This window comes from Helicoverpa armigera, chromosome 9, assembly GCF_030705265.1.
Source record: "Helicoverpa armigera isolate CAAS_96S chromosome 9, ASM3070526v1, whole genome shotgun sequence".
Lineage (NCBI taxonomy): Eukaryota > Metazoa > Arthropoda > Insecta > Lepidoptera > Noctuidae > Helicoverpa > Helicoverpa armigera.
Window position 1 is genome coordinate 8,157,223 of NC_087128.1, and position 18,360 is coordinate 8,175,582.

General features: G+C 37.0%; 1 protein-coding gene across 5 annotated transcripts in view; it reads right to left on the reverse strand.

The window, feature by feature from the left end:
• Nemy (no extended memory) overlaps window positions 1–18,360 on the reverse strand; it is a 66,891-nt gene that overhangs the window by 1,099 nt on the left and 47,432 nt on the right. For 3 of the 5 annotated variants that reach the window (XM_021325526.3, XM_021325530.3, XM_021325529.3), the window contains 4 exons: window positions 7,006–7,241; window positions 2,354–2,556; window positions 1,200–1,369; window positions 151–894 (listed from right to left, as the gene is read on the reverse strand). In XM_021325526.3, coding sequence (XP_021181201.1) covers window positions 732–894; window positions 1,200–1,369; window positions 2,354–2,556; window positions 7,006–7,241 — 772 coding nt within the window. In that variant the 3' untranslated portion in view covers window positions 151–731. Of the gene's footprint in view, window positions 1–150; window positions 895–1,199; window positions 1,370–2,353; window positions 2,557–7,005; window positions 7,242–15,841; window positions 15,988–18,360 lie in introns of those variants that run through there. The other 2 variants (XM_021325528.3, XM_021325527.3) reach the window with 2 other exon arrangements.

Genomic DNA, 18,360 nt, shown 5'->3' on the forward strand with positions numbered 1-18,360 from the left:
TTTCACTTTGTATGTTTATGGATATTAAGCGTTATGCAAATTGTAATAGGACTTACTTTACGTTGCATTAAATAAAATTACCGACAAATATTTTAAGTGCGCCAACATTACAAGCACATAAAGCCAAGCCTCAATAAAATAAATTAAAAGTCGCATAAAGTAACTTACATTTATTTTAATGCAATAAAATACAGTGTTATCTTTTAAATTACAAAGTCATTTATTTTCCTAATGTATAGTTACCTAAATTCATCTAACGCCTAAATTATTTTGATCTGATACAGATCAAAGCTGATACAATAAAGCCTCGTTTCAGTAAATAATCTGGGTAAATGATTAAAATCTCTTTAAAAAAATACTTTGTGTTTTATATCTTTTTAATTTTAAGTTTAAGTTAGGTACGAAGTCCTTTCTTAACAATGTCCAATAAAAAGGTGTCTTTCTTAGCAGTGAAATGAGCGTGCATCCTGAACATTATTTATTTCAAAAATCTATAAAAATACCAGTTGTAATTACGTTACAAATAACAATAGTTAAGTTCCTACGTATACGATTTGTATAGGTACACTATTTGTGAACTAAACATTAAAAAACCCAGATGTCAGAGCCATTGTTTAAAATAACATAACATTAAATATTTTTACATGTCTAAATTAATTTTAAATCGCATTTTTACTAGCTATTTATCTAATAATCATTGGCTCTGACATCTGTTGTTTTCAGTTCTAAATTTAAAGGTCTACTGAGGCCCTTATGTGTTGTCCGCGGGACTCCGGCGCACGGAACTTGTCTCTCGACAAGATATACATGACAACCGCCATGATGGCGATGCAGGCGATTCCAATAGCGTTGAGGATAATCCCCTCGTCGACCATGCCGCTGTATCGGTCCGCGCTGTGGATACGAACACTTACAAGAAGCAACTCACACAAACACAAGACAGATAAACATAAAACTAAACATAAGACGCTAATACAAAAACATGCTCTAGCGAAAAATCGTGCAGCGTAACATACACAAATTGACGGTGCTGTGCATATAATGATGAAGTTGGGGTGTAGAGATTTAACTGCAGAGTATTTTTGCAGTAAAGTGACAGTGGCACAGGTTTTTGCAAAGAATTAGATAAATTGAATTTTCTAACCAAAATAACATAAATATGCTGACGTTTTTTATCAGTAAAATGACTTTCTACATACCCGAGAGTGAAGATTGCCTTCTCAGTAAGTCCGGTGAGGCAGGCGCAGACTCCAAGCACGAAGGTGAGGATTCCAAAAGCCGCATGTACAGGCACCAGGGAGGCACGGAAGCCAGCAGTTCCCTTATTGCAGATCAACAACAGCAGGAAGCTGAAGAAGCCGACTGCGTACTGTGGAAAACATCGCCAATTCCATCAGATATGAACACCCTATAAGGTATGGTGTCATTGTTTGTAGGAACCTAGTAGTATGTGCACACGTTCGTTGGTACCTAATCTGTCATCTTTTAATGATAGGTGTTACATGACAAGGATACTATGTGAACCTATTTGTAGCGACGTGTCCCTTGGAATATTAATTACGTCTTTGATTGATGGTCAAGTTCACCAAGGTACAAGATCTTGTTTGATATTATTCGTTGTATTAAAGGGTCTAGGTAAAGGTAACCTACCTAATCACTGATCAACGAGATTTACCAGTATTTTTAGTGTCAAATTCGGCGGAAAGGTTAATTAAAATTCCAAAACCCCGACCCTTACTTATTGTTTAACCTTTAGGTTCAAATATCCTAAAACATGATTAAATTCTAATTTCACGGTACAGGAATACCGCCGATGTAATTCGAGAGCTCTCAACAAGCTTTTGATGCTGATGACTCGCAACTGAAGTAATTAATTTGGACCAGTATTTGATGCGCGATTAGGTTATCGCATCCTGTCGTTAAGGTTGCTAACGAGCCGGTTGCTTATCTGCCGTTGTGCCTCACTTAGGCACTATCTTCACGCTCGTTTTGCGAGCTATACTTGGCGATATTACCTTTGAATGTCTCGGCTTTAAGAGTTACACTTAGCAAAATTACGGCATGTTCAGCTAATAGGTAAGTAGGTACTTATATTCAATGTAATTTTAATTACCTAAGAGCGTGAGTCAAGCACTTTCGGAACCTTCAACTAGAATGCTTTTGCTTATTGCTGATATGAAACTATTCATAATTGCTTCAATGATTATGATATCATCGACCGATGCAGAATAGCATTGGTAAACAAACAACTATTATTTGTTTGTAACAAGCATTAATCCCCAGAAGTGGTCCGTTAATTACCCTATTTTTAGATTTCCTTTTATAGCAGGCCAAAAATTGTATCTCAAATTACCTGTATTCCAAACAGTCCCATAGCAACGAAGCCGATCCAGCTGTGTAGCGAGTAGAAGTTGTTGATGCCCTTTTTGTTGTGGTAGTCGAGCACTGCCAGGAAACCGATGACGATGCAGGGGAACGCCAGCGCGTGGAAGATGGCGTGCAGCAGCTTCACGTAGATGCGTCGGAAGCATCGGCAGATGCGGTACAGGAGCACGGCTGTTGATCAAATTAGACGTATTTAAAGCATGAGTAGGTCGTCCAAATTTAGGGTCCTAACAATTACTAGAACTCGACGAAGAATTTCCCTATATTTGCAATTGGAAAATGTTTCGCTTAGCCTTGTGGTCTTATCCTGGAAAGACGTTAATTAAGCGTACTTTATCATAAATATTGTACCTGTAGTAAGCGGAAATCTTATAGTAACATTTATGAGACGTGTAGAAGACACGTGAGCAGCGAGGCAGAGCATATGGCACGAGGTGAACTCGGACTAATTTCTATACAACAAGAACTTGAATAGAGGTGTTAATATCAAGCGTGATTCCAACAAATAGGTCACCACGGCCCGTGGGAGGAAACTAACAGATTAATATAGGTATCAGGTAGGCAGTAATCAGGATGATTGTTAGAAGCAACGTCCTCCGCTTTGATTTTATTATGAAAAGATGGTCTATCATCTTCATTATAAGATTCCCATTTCAACCGTATACGTTCTCTTAAAACTTATTTAATAGAATCTATTTTCAAAGCTATTAAGGTAAACGCGGGTGAAGTCGTCATGCCCCAATAGTCGTCAATTAATCTTAAAACTTTTATTATTATTTTCTACTGAACTTAAAATGGGCCGGTTTATATATCAACATATTCTTGATAATATATTGCACAATTGAAATAACAATACGGGGTTTTAACAGTCACGGCTTCTAAGATATGTTATTTCAAACGTGTGTGCCCTAACAAAATCGTTTTTTCGTGAAGTTCAGCTGTCAAAAGTGAAACTCAGCACGTGGTTTTGTGTTTTTATTTACATAACTCCAGTGGGATCTGTGGTATGTTTCTTTGTTTAATTAGATAGTTAAGTTTATTTGCTAGCGATGTAATATGCAATTTGGAATACTTTTAACATAGAAGATATATTTTTTTAATGTGACATCTATTGGTACTTCAAAACTCCCATTTGACCCAAAACTCGTCAATTTTACAATTATTATGACGACTACTGGGACATGCTCAAAAGTTGCACCTAAACTCGTCATAATGAGGATATTTTGTGTTTTACAGTACAAAATGCGAATAAATAGCTAATATCGGGACTTTTACAAAATTGATAACTGTCTAGAACAAACATATTTAAGGTTAAGATTACATTTGTTCATAAAACTTTTAAGCTTTTTCTTAGGGGTAAATTTTACTCTGCTGGTTCTAGATGCACGTACACAGTCATGTTATTCGATTCTATTAATATGTTTCTTAATGGTTAAATCCCCTGTTTTCTATAAGTATGCACTTTCTACGAGTGTTTTTTCAGGTATATATTGGCCGCTGTAGGCCTCCGCCATTTGATTAAGATCTACCGCTTTGGGTACAAGTAGGTCTAGCACTAGCCTTTGTTTCTACTACGCTTGGATTACAATTTGTGGCAAACAAAAATTGACTGTTCTTACACTATGCTTTTTGTTCGAAATAACTGCATTTCGTTATGCGTATTGTACCGCGTCTTCCTAACGTGCCTTAATAGCGCCTGTATAAAAATTATGTCATTCAACTAGTTTTGACGCAAAAATATTAAAATCAGTTTTAAAACTAAGATGACATAGCTTCCATCGCTGTCACTTCTTTGCTTGTCGTATTCGATATTGATGGGTAAAGAGTAATCTTAAGTAAGATTTTTTATTAAAAATTGTCTGTATTTAGTGATTGCATGATCGTAATTTTAATAGCAGATCATGACTGAAAGAAACTACAAGCAAGAGGGCCTTAAAAGTCATAAAAGCTGTAAATCAAGGGCCCACACACAACATCAAATGCAGCAAAAAAATTTAAAACGCCCTTTTAAGACAACTTTAATGAAATGGTGACACAAAACCGACGATTATCCCTATATAGGTACTATAGAAATGAACCCAAGGACAATCTCCGGTTCTGTGCTAAAGTATTGCTAACTATGGAGGAAAACTACTTAGGCTATTGCGTTGCGAGGGGTGTTGATTGGATATAGGAAACTATAGGAACTATGGCACCTGGAAAAAAGTCGTGGTGGCCTGGTGGGTCAAGAATCAACCTCTCAAGTATGAGGGCGCGGGTTCGATTCCAGGTCAGGCAAGTACCAACGCAACTTTTCTAAGTTTGTATGTACTTTCTAAGTATATCCTGCAATGACACCAATGACTGTGTTTCGGATGGCACGTTAAACTGTAGGTCCCGGCTATCCTTGAACATCCTTGGCAGTCGTTACGGGTAGTCAAAAGTCAGTCTCAAAAGTAAGTCTCACACCAGTCTAACCAAGGGGTATTGGGTTGCCTGGGTAACTGGGTTGAGGAGGTCAGATAGGCAGTCGCTTCTTGTAAAGTACTGGTACTCGGCTGAATCCGGTTAGGTTAGGTTAGGTTAGGTTAGGTTATGGCACCTGCCGATGACAATGTATAAAATACATGTTAAAATGGCAGGTGGAGACTCGCCACCTCACTTACTGGGCCCCCGGGAATCAGTTGCTAAATCGCAACAAGAGGGCAACAGGTACATGAGCGGCTGAAGGGTGAGGATACCTCGGCGGACTTTAAACGCAGATCACGCGCTCCCTGTGGGTCCAGCATCACTGGCCCACTCGCCACTTACCACGAGGCACCTACCCTCCGAGCAGGGCTGCTAACCCTGCTCTAGCGACTCCACTCTGGTCGGCCAATGAAGGCAAGCCAAGAGGCGGGAGACCTTCACTCCAGCAGGCTGGAGATGGGGGACAGTATACTCTCCCCGGAGCACTCGGATATATAGCCCCGCGGGGTCGCTACTCCCCGTCATCCACCTCAGATGCCCTGTGGGGCTTATTAGATATTATTATTATTGAGTTTGAACGGTTAGTTGTTCATATTCATATTATATTTTATTTTTTGATTGATACCTTTAATACAGTAGACAGTTTAAACTGTCTATAGAGATTTTTGCAAATGGTACTTAGCATGCGCTAAGCAGTTCAGAAGTTTTGATGAATGACAACCTTACCTACATATCTATGAATGTTAGTAATTATTTCGCGATAAGCTATATAAATGAATGTGACTTTTATTTTTTGTGAATACTAATTATTTTATTTTACAATTTAAATATTTTAAAAGTAATTATTTTACTCGTGCTACATATGCACATGACTGCATCGTTATTATGATTAAAAAATATAAAATACTAGCTTCTGCCAGCAGTTTCACCCGCATCCCGTGGGAACTACTTCCCGTACCGGGATAAAAAGTAGTTCCTGAGATTAACGCGTTCAAACAAACAAACTCTTCAGCTTTATAATATTAGTATAGTTATCGGCACGAATCTTGAGCTCTGACCTACTTATTAAGTATTTATTGGGTCCCTTTTGTGGTATGAAGTGAGGCGCGGGGACGAGCTAAAGCGGTGATTGGCCCGCAGTGCATCGCGTCATAGCGGTCACTCGGGATTGGTTCTTTGCTAATAAATCACTTCTGCGCAGATGTAGGTCAGAACTCAAAATTCGTGCCGATAACTATATAGATATTTTATACATAGACTGGTTTTGTGATTCCAAGCGTTTGATAGATAGGAATATAAATTAAAATGCAACCATGTATCTGTTTTATTGAATACCTGCTCTTCTAACAGATTATGACCTGCTTTTCTAAATAGGAATTTGGTTTTTTATCTACCTACCTACCTGATGTTTCAAAAACACAAGTATGCTTAACAAATTCAAGCACAAAAAAATGTACATAACTTGAACCTTATGTTCAAGAGCAGAGAGTTTACATTAGCATTAAAAGTTGACGAGTACTGGGATAATTTGACGAGTATCCGTACAAATCAGACGACTATTGGTACAAATCGCCCTTTTTTTACTTTTGCCTTAATAAGTATATAAACCCATCAAAATGATTAAAAAAACATTAGTTAATTAGAATAATGAATAAATACTCTATCACGTCAAGCAAAAATTTTCATTTTCTATTGAATATTTAACACACAGTAGCGCTTCAAAGTCTGTGATTTCCGAAATCCGACGACTATTGGTACGTTTACCTTATCCAGCATCCCACAAAACGGTTTGCATAAAATCCGAGCTGATATTTTCAATACAGTATCGTAGCGTCTGCATTTTGTAGCGTTTTATCGGTGAAAAGCGCCCGCAGCAATACCTTTTCATCCGTCCCATCTCGGAGAAATGATACTGTGAAGCTGTTATCAGTAAATATACTTTTTAATGGTTTTTTAATATCGTATATTGGATTAAGATATGGTCAGGATAGTTTTGTAATCCGTCTCATCTTGAAGAAATATTACTGTGAAGCTGTTGTCAGAGATATATTTTTAATGGCTTTTAATATCGTATATTTTATCAAAATATGGCAGGGTAGTTTTGTATATGTTTCTTGTGAAGAATGGGGAAGTAATCATTTTTACAAGCAATGTATCTCAAAAACTACTCACAGAAACCGCTGAAGGTGATGAATCCAGCCACCATGAGCGTAGGGTGCAGGTTGAACTGCTTGTCGGGCAGATCGTCGGCCCAGGCATAGCCCTCGCGGTAGTAGAACACCCAGAAGACGGTGAGGGCCGACACCCCGATGAGGAGGATGGTCGCGAGCGTGATGACCAGCGCATACTCGCACCACTCGCACGCCCCCCTCTCATGGTCATCCGACTCGTACGAACGACTGCGTTGGCTGGAAAAGAAATTCAAATTATAGCACTTGTTTGATAAAACAAAATATTGTAGGTAAATGGATTCATCAGATTATTGCGACGTTCATAAATAATCATAATGTATGGCGAATCTCTGGATTTTTAAATTTCTTATCACCGTTTGCTTCCCCATGAAATATAAAAAACGACAATGTTTATTTGTCTTTCAATTACATAATACAAATAACAATACCAGAGAATCTAAACTCTAAACCAATATTGATCGATAAACTTTCGATATTTCTTAAAGCCTAATTTAGGATAACCGCAAGAGATAAAACGGACCTTTATGGAGGAACTATTCATTTCTATCGAACGCTTGCAAACTTTGCTAGATCACACACGAGCAATGAAAGCAATCTCATTGAATACCCCGCTAAGCTAAAGCAGGTTACTAGACAGGAAACCGCAGCTCCATTGATACTGGCTACTCTTGTATGCAAAGTTTACAGAGTATTCCTATGAACACAAGGGTGTCGGATGACGTGAGATCATTCGGCCGACGCCGCCGGATGCGCGGCGCGTCATGCAACGATGAGCTATCGAGCTTTTTCTACATAAAACTTGCCACAATATTGTCTCAGAACATCGTATTACTCCTATCCTTTCCAATACACAAGAAAATGTAATACGTTTCCATGCATCCGTCTTCGTAAACCTACAGAAAACAAGTAATAACTGTCCGAGGCAGACGTGTTGCCGCTGGGAAAATGTTACGATTTTTCATATCCTCGTGTAAACCAAGCGACATAGAGTTATTTGAAATTGTATGCACGCTCGCTATTTTTCTTTCCACTGAAGAATATTGTGTTTCAAGTGGCACGGACAGACGTAGGAATAACTTGGTTATATGCTGATATATTAAGAGAAAGGTCGCGGTCGGTGTGACGCAGGTGTTCACATGGGTATAAATATACCTTTTAGTTAGGTACAGGTCACTAAGCCTGCGTAGGAAAGCCTTTAGTGACCTATTTTTCTCAGACCTTTAAATTAAAGATAAAACACTGCGTTCTAAATAACAAAGGGCTTAGAAAATAGATTCTCGATTGGCGTTCATGTATTACCTTTAGTCTGAAAAACTATGCATTATTGTCCTTTTTATAGTAGACGGACATCGTATTTTTATTTTTTCAATGCGGTATTCAAGGACTGTTCCAACACATAGCAGAGTTAATAAAACACAAAAGTTCAAAGGGTAAACGCAGTCACATAATGATAGAACTATGTAATTATGAACATACCAAAAAGGTGACCGTATTGTCCTTAAAATACCTGTTATACAAATAACTTACTTAAAAATAAAATTACGAACAAAAGTACCATGGAAAGGTCAAAAGGTTTTATGTAACCAAAAATCTATAGCTATACCTACTCGAACCATAAAATACTGTAGCAGATGGCGATAAAGGATTAGCCCTACAAACACGACCAAAAGGGTCACCTCACTACGCTAGATATAGCACCTCATAAAATAATTGAATTGATTAAAAACATTTGAGAAAACCCTGAAGTGAGTAAATCCGTTTACAATCAGCCTTCTGAAGATTCTTTTCCAGAAGTAAGATTTGAAGGAGCTTAATTCTATTTGCGTGAAATCGAGATTTCTTCTTCAATCTCTGTTCAGTTGGAAGGAATAAAAAAGTTTAAGAATTTAGGACATTAGGCGAAGCCTTTACCTATCTTAGGCTGAGATTAAGCCAATAATGATGATAGTAAAGATCTGTTCAATTGATCTGTGGTCTACTGTAGTCAATACAATATTCAATAGCGGTCATAAAGCCTCAATAGTCCATAAACAAAGATGATGTGTGCCAGTGTTACTCGCCGGTGAAAGTCGCGTAAAATGTAGAAGCGACTGTCCTACCTGAAGGTACTTGCACTGCGACTTCGTACTTAATCTTGGCATACGGTACTTGAGGCTTTGTCCGAGCACACATTGGCTTACTGCCCAACCTATGTAATACTGTGTCTAGGACACGACAAACGTGAATACTTGACTTGGCAGGACGCGAGATTTTGCTCCACCAGACGTACTTAATAAACAAACATACGTACAAATGTAGTACAAATACACATTTGCAATATATTAGTCACAATGGTCACATCTGCTCGTAATGGTTACGTATAGATATCTATGTATGCAAGTCCATGTGCTTCGAAACAGAGAGCTTTCTCTTCGAATGATTGCATTCAGAATAGAAACGTTACTATAGAATCAAACGTGCTTATGTAATTTGATTTAAGAGTCACATAAACTTTTCTTATGCATAATGAGGTTCTGGCTTCGTCATTCAAAAATTATCAATGAATGATTCGGAAATTATACGTAGGTGCCTACAATCATGATTTTTTTAAACCGAAGTTAGAGAGTTTCGCCCACAACAAATATTTATCTAACTCAATAAAAGAAACTAGTTTTAAGAAAATAATAGGCTTTTATTGAATAAAGCAGCAAGACGCATTTTTATCTCGTTTAACGTATTGTGAGCAAGCAGAATGTCTATGCAAAATTATCGGCCGGTGATTTGCTACGGACGTAAACGCAGTGACTTAAACTCGTGATAGGTCATTCGAGAAAGTGGAGGAAATGCAGGTAGTCATGCTACCTTGCCGCCGCGGGCTTTTTACATGCCAAGCTTTATACAGCTACGTCTTTATTTTGTTGTAGGAACACATACGAGACGTGACTCGAATGGTGAGGCCTCGTGCTACTGCGAGTGTCGTTTGGGCCTCGTTCGCAGCGGTAAATGAGCTTCGTCGTTTGGGGTGTCAATTTAGCTTTATCATATCACAAACGATGAAAAATAGTAGCCATTTCGGTCTTGTCATATCTAACGGGAAAAAAGTTTCGCAATGTAGCTTCAAGTAGTTGGTGCCCTTATTAAAATTGCAACCAATAACTCCAATTAAAGAGGAAATGACCAATCGTTTGGTCACGTAGCGTCTGCACAGCCCGTGCCGAGCAATCTTTGAGATAACTCGATTAACCTCGCTCACGATCTGTGACCGCGTAACTTATAACTTCGACTCCAGTCGGCCAGAACCGAGCATCTCATAAAACCGCACAGTTACCCACAAGTTACCGTAATTACAGTTTTCTCGAACGAAAACCCACTGAATTTTGAGTACTCTACAATTAACCCGACAATGGTATTTCTGAATGACCAATTTCAACAGTAAGACGAGTTATAGAACGTCGAGTATTTAAACAACACAATATTTTTCTTTGAGATATAATGGACACATGTAGTACTTGTAATGTGAAACGTTACTTTCTCTGACCATTCAAGGGGAGTTCACACATTAATACAACAATTAAACAATTTGAGACAAGATCAGATAACTCTAGTGATAAAGAAAAGATTTCTAATAAAAAAAGTGTCTTGCAGAAGTACTTGGGTACCTCGTGCAATGCGCCGGAGTGGAGAAATGTAGTAGTGCAGGGTCTAGAGTTGAAGCGTGCGGGAGGGGGAGGGCATTGACCCTGCCGCCCATGGTACTCCTGGCCTACATGAGGAGCGAAGAGCACGAACACGATCGCTTTACCATAACTGGTATTAAGATTGACATCAAAGATGAACAGTCGTCTCTAATACAAAAGGGGAGAAGCCCCCCTCGTTACAGTTTGCTCGCACAAAGATCGACTCCTCTTACATTTCACAACTTTGTTTTCATAATCCTTCTTCAGACAAATGTTTGCAAAGATTACGTAACTGTTAAGAAGAACCGTTAAATTAACCACATTCATTCGGAAAGTTCTTGGAAGTTCGTCTCGCAGTCTCTAGTGTCCTTATCCAGTAATTAATTTGCCAGGCGAATTAAGCTCTTCTGTCTTTCTTTGAACTCTGTAGATATTAACATAGGAGCTATTTTTGATTGCACCTTTAAGTAATAAGTCATATTTTAAGGCAGATGGAGAAATTGCACAAATTGTTCGCTTAGCTAGTTGAACATAGGTAGTTAGACTTCGTTTTAAATGGAGCTTTTGTCAGAATTAAAGTGCTCTGCTGGTACTAAAGCTGTTAAACTATAGTGTAATGAGCAATTAGTACCTACGTCGCTGTTGGAAACGGCATAAGTCTTACTTAAATAACGCTGTACATTTACGAGTACATAGGTATACATCAACAGATTGGTTTGTAACGGCACATCTTAAACACAAGGTCAAGCCTTAATATTTACACGACTTTATTTCTAAAAGTCCGATTACCTCCTAAACGACCACGTAATAGGTAAGCAAGCAGATATTTTAACAGATATCAATAGCCAATTTTATCAACTGACCGCAATCTGGATTACATAAACGTATTACATTGACAATGAAAAGTATTACGATCTGTCAAATAAAAACAGTGAATGGTTCTGTCCCTTTTGAATTACAAAATAAACTGTTGCTTTAAAAACGGCTGTTGTAAAGCCATAAGTTTTGAATGGAGATGAGCTCTTTTGACTATGTGTCCAGTGACCTACTTAGCAGCTACTCTGAGAGAGATTTAACGTGTGAGTTGAACCAAGTTTTGTTTAGACCAAAATAGCGATCATTGAAAAGCAGTATGTTTTACGTAGTACGTAACTTATTTTGATAAGGAAAAACTAGATTTATCCAGTAATGCAATTAGCAAAAGCTACATCGTGCATTTTAACAGTAGCACGTAAACCTTCTCCATTACATAAAAAGTACCTTACTTTTCTGCACTCAAAATTACTTACTTAGTCATCATTTTCACTACATATTTTACATATTTAAAACTGTAATCAATAACATGTTTTGTGAATGTAACATAATGTACGTATTCCATAACGGTTTGCACGTATTATTACAACATATTTTAAGTACTACACAATTGTTCTCGTTTGGAAACAAGCCATTTACGTATTTCTTTAATAACTAGTCTTTCTTTGTTAAGGCAAACTCTTTGAAACCGCGAGATTAGTTTAGTGATTAGGTACTTTTTACGTAATTTTGTTACGACTTAAATTTACAATTAGTAATCGTAAACTTCAAATCGATGTTTATTACATTATTTATAGTGATATAATCATAGGGAAGATCCGGGGTTCTTTTTTCCGTCCTATTGTAAATGGCTTTTTTAACTAAAAAGACCACCTTATGTAAACCAGCTAAAAGTTTCCTATGTATTTTAAACGAAACTGATGCTGACTTAAAAAAATAAGTAAGATGTCAAAACATACATTAAGTAGTTGCTATGATGAATTTTCAGATTACGTTTTATCAGGTTATCGGGTTTTGTTATGTGAAATTTACAAAGCAGCTCAATTTCAATTCGATGACATTATTAGCAGCGTAAATAATAAATACGTTTCTGCGTAACGTTTCATGTTTAATTAAACACACAAAAAAAGTACAAAGTCTTAGTTTGTAAATACAAATTATGTTATCTACTGTTTGTAAGTTTCTCACAAGTATTTGTAATTGCGTATTTTTTATCTATAACGTCCGTGTAATACCGGTCTAATCTCACTGCCGTGTTTAATTGTAACTTGTTTTCTCTTGGCATTGAAGTAGATACGTATCTTGACACTCGCATTAATGTCGCGGTATTTAAACTGGAACAAACTGTGTAAATTGTTACTGCATGCGTTGTGTACTTGGACAGCTTATCTGATAACTTGATGAATACCTTCATTCATGGAAGTAGTATAACTCTGATTAATGCACGAAAATTACAAGCAATCTAAGTGAAACAAATATCACAGGCTTGTGGTCCAAATGTTTTCGGCAAAGTTGCGTTGACCTCAACGTGTAGAGAAAATAGCTAGCATGTATAAATGAATGGCGCTCCTTCATTCTTCATGATAAAGTCGTTATGAAAGTCTTCAGTGAAAAGAAGATTTCCCACAAACGTTGGTCAAAGGCTAGCTCCAACAACTCAATATATCTAACCCACTAACACTAATGCCATCTCAGAACTAAACACATTACGATTATTTACGATGTGCTTCGTACATGTTTTTCGCGTTAAGAGATGCCTATCCGTTGATATGAAAGTCACTATTACCAGAAACGCACATTAACAACAATAATAATTGCTTTAGCTCCAATACCTTTAATTCCATCGATATCAATTTATGAAAAGCCAGTTTTACATGTATGAATATTTATGTTGAGAAAAAAGCAAAATGGGAATGCGCTATCTCGCCATAGCGGCACTTGAAAACTGCCACTGGAAACAGACATGACTAGATTTCCATTGAAGTAGCATTAGAAAGCTCAGGCTTGTTATATAACCTATGTGTGGAAAACCATGGCTTTAAACGAAGCGAACGAATGTGCTATGTGTATCTGTATTATCTGGTTTGCTAATGCCCAACCAATCAATGAAAAACAAAGGTCGTTCTCAAAATAAGGAAGTGTCAAGTTATGTTTAATAATCTCTCTCGTTAACAAAGACGACTTAAAGTAAATATTGCAATTATACAACTTTCTTGTCTGGGAAAATGAAGCAAAGTGTATACTACAATTCGGTAACACGAGCATGAAGATCCGTAATTATTTGTGGAAACAATACTGGAGCGTACTCAACTTATTTAATAACCTTTGTTGGCGGAGTGTCCGTCCCTCCGGCAGCTTTTGTTTCCCGCCAGCTACGGAACGTTCAACACAAAAGCATTCGTTCATTCGTTCGTTCTGCGGTTCGTTCCATTTAATGAGGAAGTGCTCTAGAAAAACTACGGTACAATTATTGTTACGAAATGCTACCGTTCCGTCGTATGTAATTTGTACCGCTTACATAGTCGCATAAGCAATCTCCCCGCGCGAGATTTATGTTACGATCGAAGCCATTACAAAAAATAGCAGATACGAGCTACTAGAATTACAATGACTTGCATGTTCAGGTGTAAATTATGAGTTAGGTGCATTGTGCATTAGCTACACTTTTAATTTCAGTGATTGAATGAGATTGGCCGAGTTGGTAGCTGAAAATTTCAAGGCCACCTTCACTCATTTTGCGCATGCAATTGAGTCAAAAGTCGTGAAATAAATAACCGTTAATTTAAAAATTGCTGCAGTAATTTTAAAGAGCACTTAGCATACCGTAAAATATACTGCATGTACAGCAATAAATGTAGGTAGTATTACAAATAACAAACTACGTTGCACACGAGTGGAACAGCTCAAAACCTCGCTATACAAATATCTGTCAGAGCTTTGCTTTTCTTCCTTATTCCCTTCCCATGAATAAGGGAATAGAAACGTGCAAACATGGATGTTGAGGACGGCGCATATTTACGATGTGTCGTGCAGCCTCACTGTACCGTCACCACGGATTATTGAGCAAATGGAGTGAGCGTTAGCTGGGGAGCTACAGCTTTTGCACTTCGGCAAGCACAAAGGACTGATTTTCAGCTAATATTAGCGAATTTTCGAAGCATTTTGTATCCATTTTAAATCCAGTCAGTTACGAAATTTTAAAACATATTTATAGTTACCGGCACGGATTTTAGCTCTCGGCGGAAGAGTCGGGATTGCTTTGCGCACTGTACACATAAGGCAATAAACCAATAAATCGCTTCTGCGCAGGTGAAGGTCATGGCTCAATATCCGTGCCGATAACTATACTGTTTAAATGATGATTTCTGCGATAAAACTAATAAGTACAATTCTTATCTACTCAGGTATTTTCTATGACTAGGTTGAGAAACATGAGCAAAGCTACCATTCCATTATTTCCTATTCCATGGTGATGATCATCTGTCGCGCCTGTCTGCCGTGGTCGACGTTGCATGTGTAAAGCCATTTCATCGCTGTTGTATGCAATACACTGACCCACTTCTCACATACACAACACATCTGGTGTATTTTCTAATAAATACAATTGCCTATGGTAATTACCTAAAATCGTTTTGTAAATTGAATCTGAATATTTAATTGTCTGATAGTTAATGATGATGACATGACATTTCACACACATCTTTTTACCAACACAGTCAGTAACGGTCTCTCAAAACTTATGACATTGTTCAGTTTACAGAGGCCAACGGTCATCCCATTCACTCAAACATCTGTTTGCGTCATCTGAAGATGCGTGCACTTCATTACGGATATCTTAATTACAAAACTGAATCACATTATGTAGTAGTTGTGTAAGCGGCAACTGTTTCAATCGAAGCATGTGCGAGTTGTCGATAAGCAATATTAATTGTGGTGCGATTTGTGCGGCCGACTGGTAAATTGAGCTCACTTCAGCATCGATATCCCACGCTCTAGTGGTCTTGCACCTTACCAACTAATGATAGTAATATTACTTCAAACAATTCAGGAATAAACACGCAATGACATAGTACAATTGATAAAATAATGGTCGTCCCAAATGGGATAAAAAATCTTTAAAAAGACAACACTATTTTCAGAAATTCAGGTTTTTAATCGGCTTGGAAGCAACTGTGTCCGTGCAGCTTAGTAAGACAAAGTTCCTTAACAAACTTCTAAGAACTTACCTGCAAGTTTGAAAATCCCAAGTTACTAGAACAGTCCCAGCAATCAACTCAAACGTCAGACACAGAATATCAAAACGTTTCCACTCAAAAAATAAGGTAAATGTCGTAAAAAATTACGTACCGAAGTGGTGCGGGCCGAATGATAAATTCGTGCTTCATTGTGAAAAACACAACTTACAGTGTACTGTTACAATAAATCTTCAGTCTAAATCTGGATTATCTTTGATTGAACGAATGGATATCAGACACACTGCTTTATTTACTTATCTTCAAACTCTGACTGAGACAAAAATCATTGAAATAAATATGAACGTTTGGATTTGCGAAAATATGCGAATTATAAATAAGCAATTGAGATCTGTCAACATTGATTTGCATTTTTTTAATTGCGTTAATTCGTGAATTTCGAAAGAAAATGCAAACTAAGAATTTAAGGCCATTTGAAATGCCTACGATTTATTGTAATTTAATATGTTTCGTTTCTTAAAAGCCAACAAAGGTTAGCATATATATATTCGTAAGCTTCTTACCTTTAATTAAATACTCCATGTTACACAGGCTTAAAGGCATCTTCACAGTTAGCCGAAACTGCAAACATGTCTAACTTCTAGCGGACTTGTCGTGTAGATCAACTCTAGCTTTTAAACTATCTCGTTCCTTAGCTCAGTGTAACAAACTTCTAATGCGACAAGACTAAGAACCTACTACCTTCCGAACAAATATTTGTACTTTCCTATAACTCACTGATAATAACTGTTACGGATTTATTGTTTTTCCATGTAATTTTTGCCATCGGTAAACTGACTGCAAAACCTAATTCAAAATTTCTAATAAGATTAATAGAAAAACTACGTAATTTTGACGAGCGGGTTCTATAACAATAATATGTAGGTAGGCTACCGATATTTGTAGGTAAATCCCATGAATAGCTTCCGCAAGCGGTGTCACTCGCGTCCCGTGGGAACAACCCCGTGTACCCGTTTTAAAATTAGCCTATAGCCTTCCTCGGTATATGGGTTATCTATCACTGAATCTTTCAAATACAACTACTAAAGGCTGTTAAGAGAAGGAGAGATGTTTTTACAATTCTCTAACCTTCTGCATAATATTTTGTTTAATAATAAAAGTGCGGTATAAGCATTAGACATACGAGCTTGCAAATGACATTGAAATTACAAGTGCAGCATACGGTATTGCGTGCACCTGCCACTTTTTATTCATTATAATTATCTCACCTGGAAATACGAATAATGTTTTCCTCTTATAGATCGATATTTATCATAAAAAACGTGTGTTAGCTACCTAGAACCATATGCGAAACCTTGACGTTAGTGAAGGTTCTAACTTAAATGCCAATTTTCAAGAACTTAAATATGTATAAGCATTTTTTCATATTAGATTCGCGTTAAGGATAGAAAACTGTTTTTATTTCATTAAGGTATTCTAATCTGGTTTTGTTACATGAATATTCGTTGTTTCAATATCATTACAAAGAATTGCGTAGCCATGTTGAATTTTCCATTCCTTCGTTCGAGGAAAACAATCTTGCCTATTTTATTAAGGAAATGAAATTTGCTATGTACCCAATACTTTGATTAATATAATCAAAGATTGTAATATCAAAATCGTGAAGCGAGTAACAATTTATTTCCAATAAATTCATCAATTTAATTTCAAGATGGTGGCATTGACCTCGTCAAGAGTACCTATATGTAAAGGTTAGGAATGTAAATAATTGACTAAACGTTTCTTAGTACATAATAATACATGTTTATGTACGTCATTCACGACACCGGCATAGTAGGAGTTTATACAATATCTTATAAACATTTACTTTTGATTGCTAGTCTATGTTGAATCATCGTAAGCGTCATATTTCCAATTTAAATTGTTATAGCAATTAATTAATGGACTGGACTGTTTAATTGATTACAGGCATAACAAATCTGAGTTCAGCTTTCTGGGAAGTGGTGTATGATATACGACAATTCTGAGAAAGTGAGTCAGTATTACCTACTGTAACCAATTTTTAATGAAATACCTAGTATTAATTAGGCATATAAAAGTGAATTAAAAAATACAAAGCGATCATTTTTTTCAGCTGAAAGTTATACCATATTGCAACGAAGAATGAAACACAATACAATTAGTTTATACTGTAACATGATTGGAAACGTATTTTGTATCATCGATTGTTTCAAAATTGTATTTGGTCAAAAATATTACACAATTCTTTTGTACAGAACTTACAGAAAATATAAAGTTAAAGCTTAGGACTGGCTCAAAGTTTTTCCATTCCGTTTTTCTCAGAGGCTCACGAGTTCCGTAAAGTAACACATCAGTGAGTATTGACGGATTACCGCGCTGTGGGAAGAGCGGAAATTAAACGCACTACCATTTGATGAGCGTGAGAAACGCGCCGAGAATAATCGTACTAGGCTTTTTAAGTCCACCGAGGTCAAGGTGCTGTAAACGTAATCACTGAGATGCTTCTTTTTACTTTTTAACGGCATGTGAAAATCAACATAATGCCGCAAAGCCTCACCTTGACTTTAAACATTTTTAATATATGCACTAGAAAAGAAAGTCTTTTTTTAATGTCGACACGCGATTTTTCTGCTTGTAATGTAAAGTATTAAA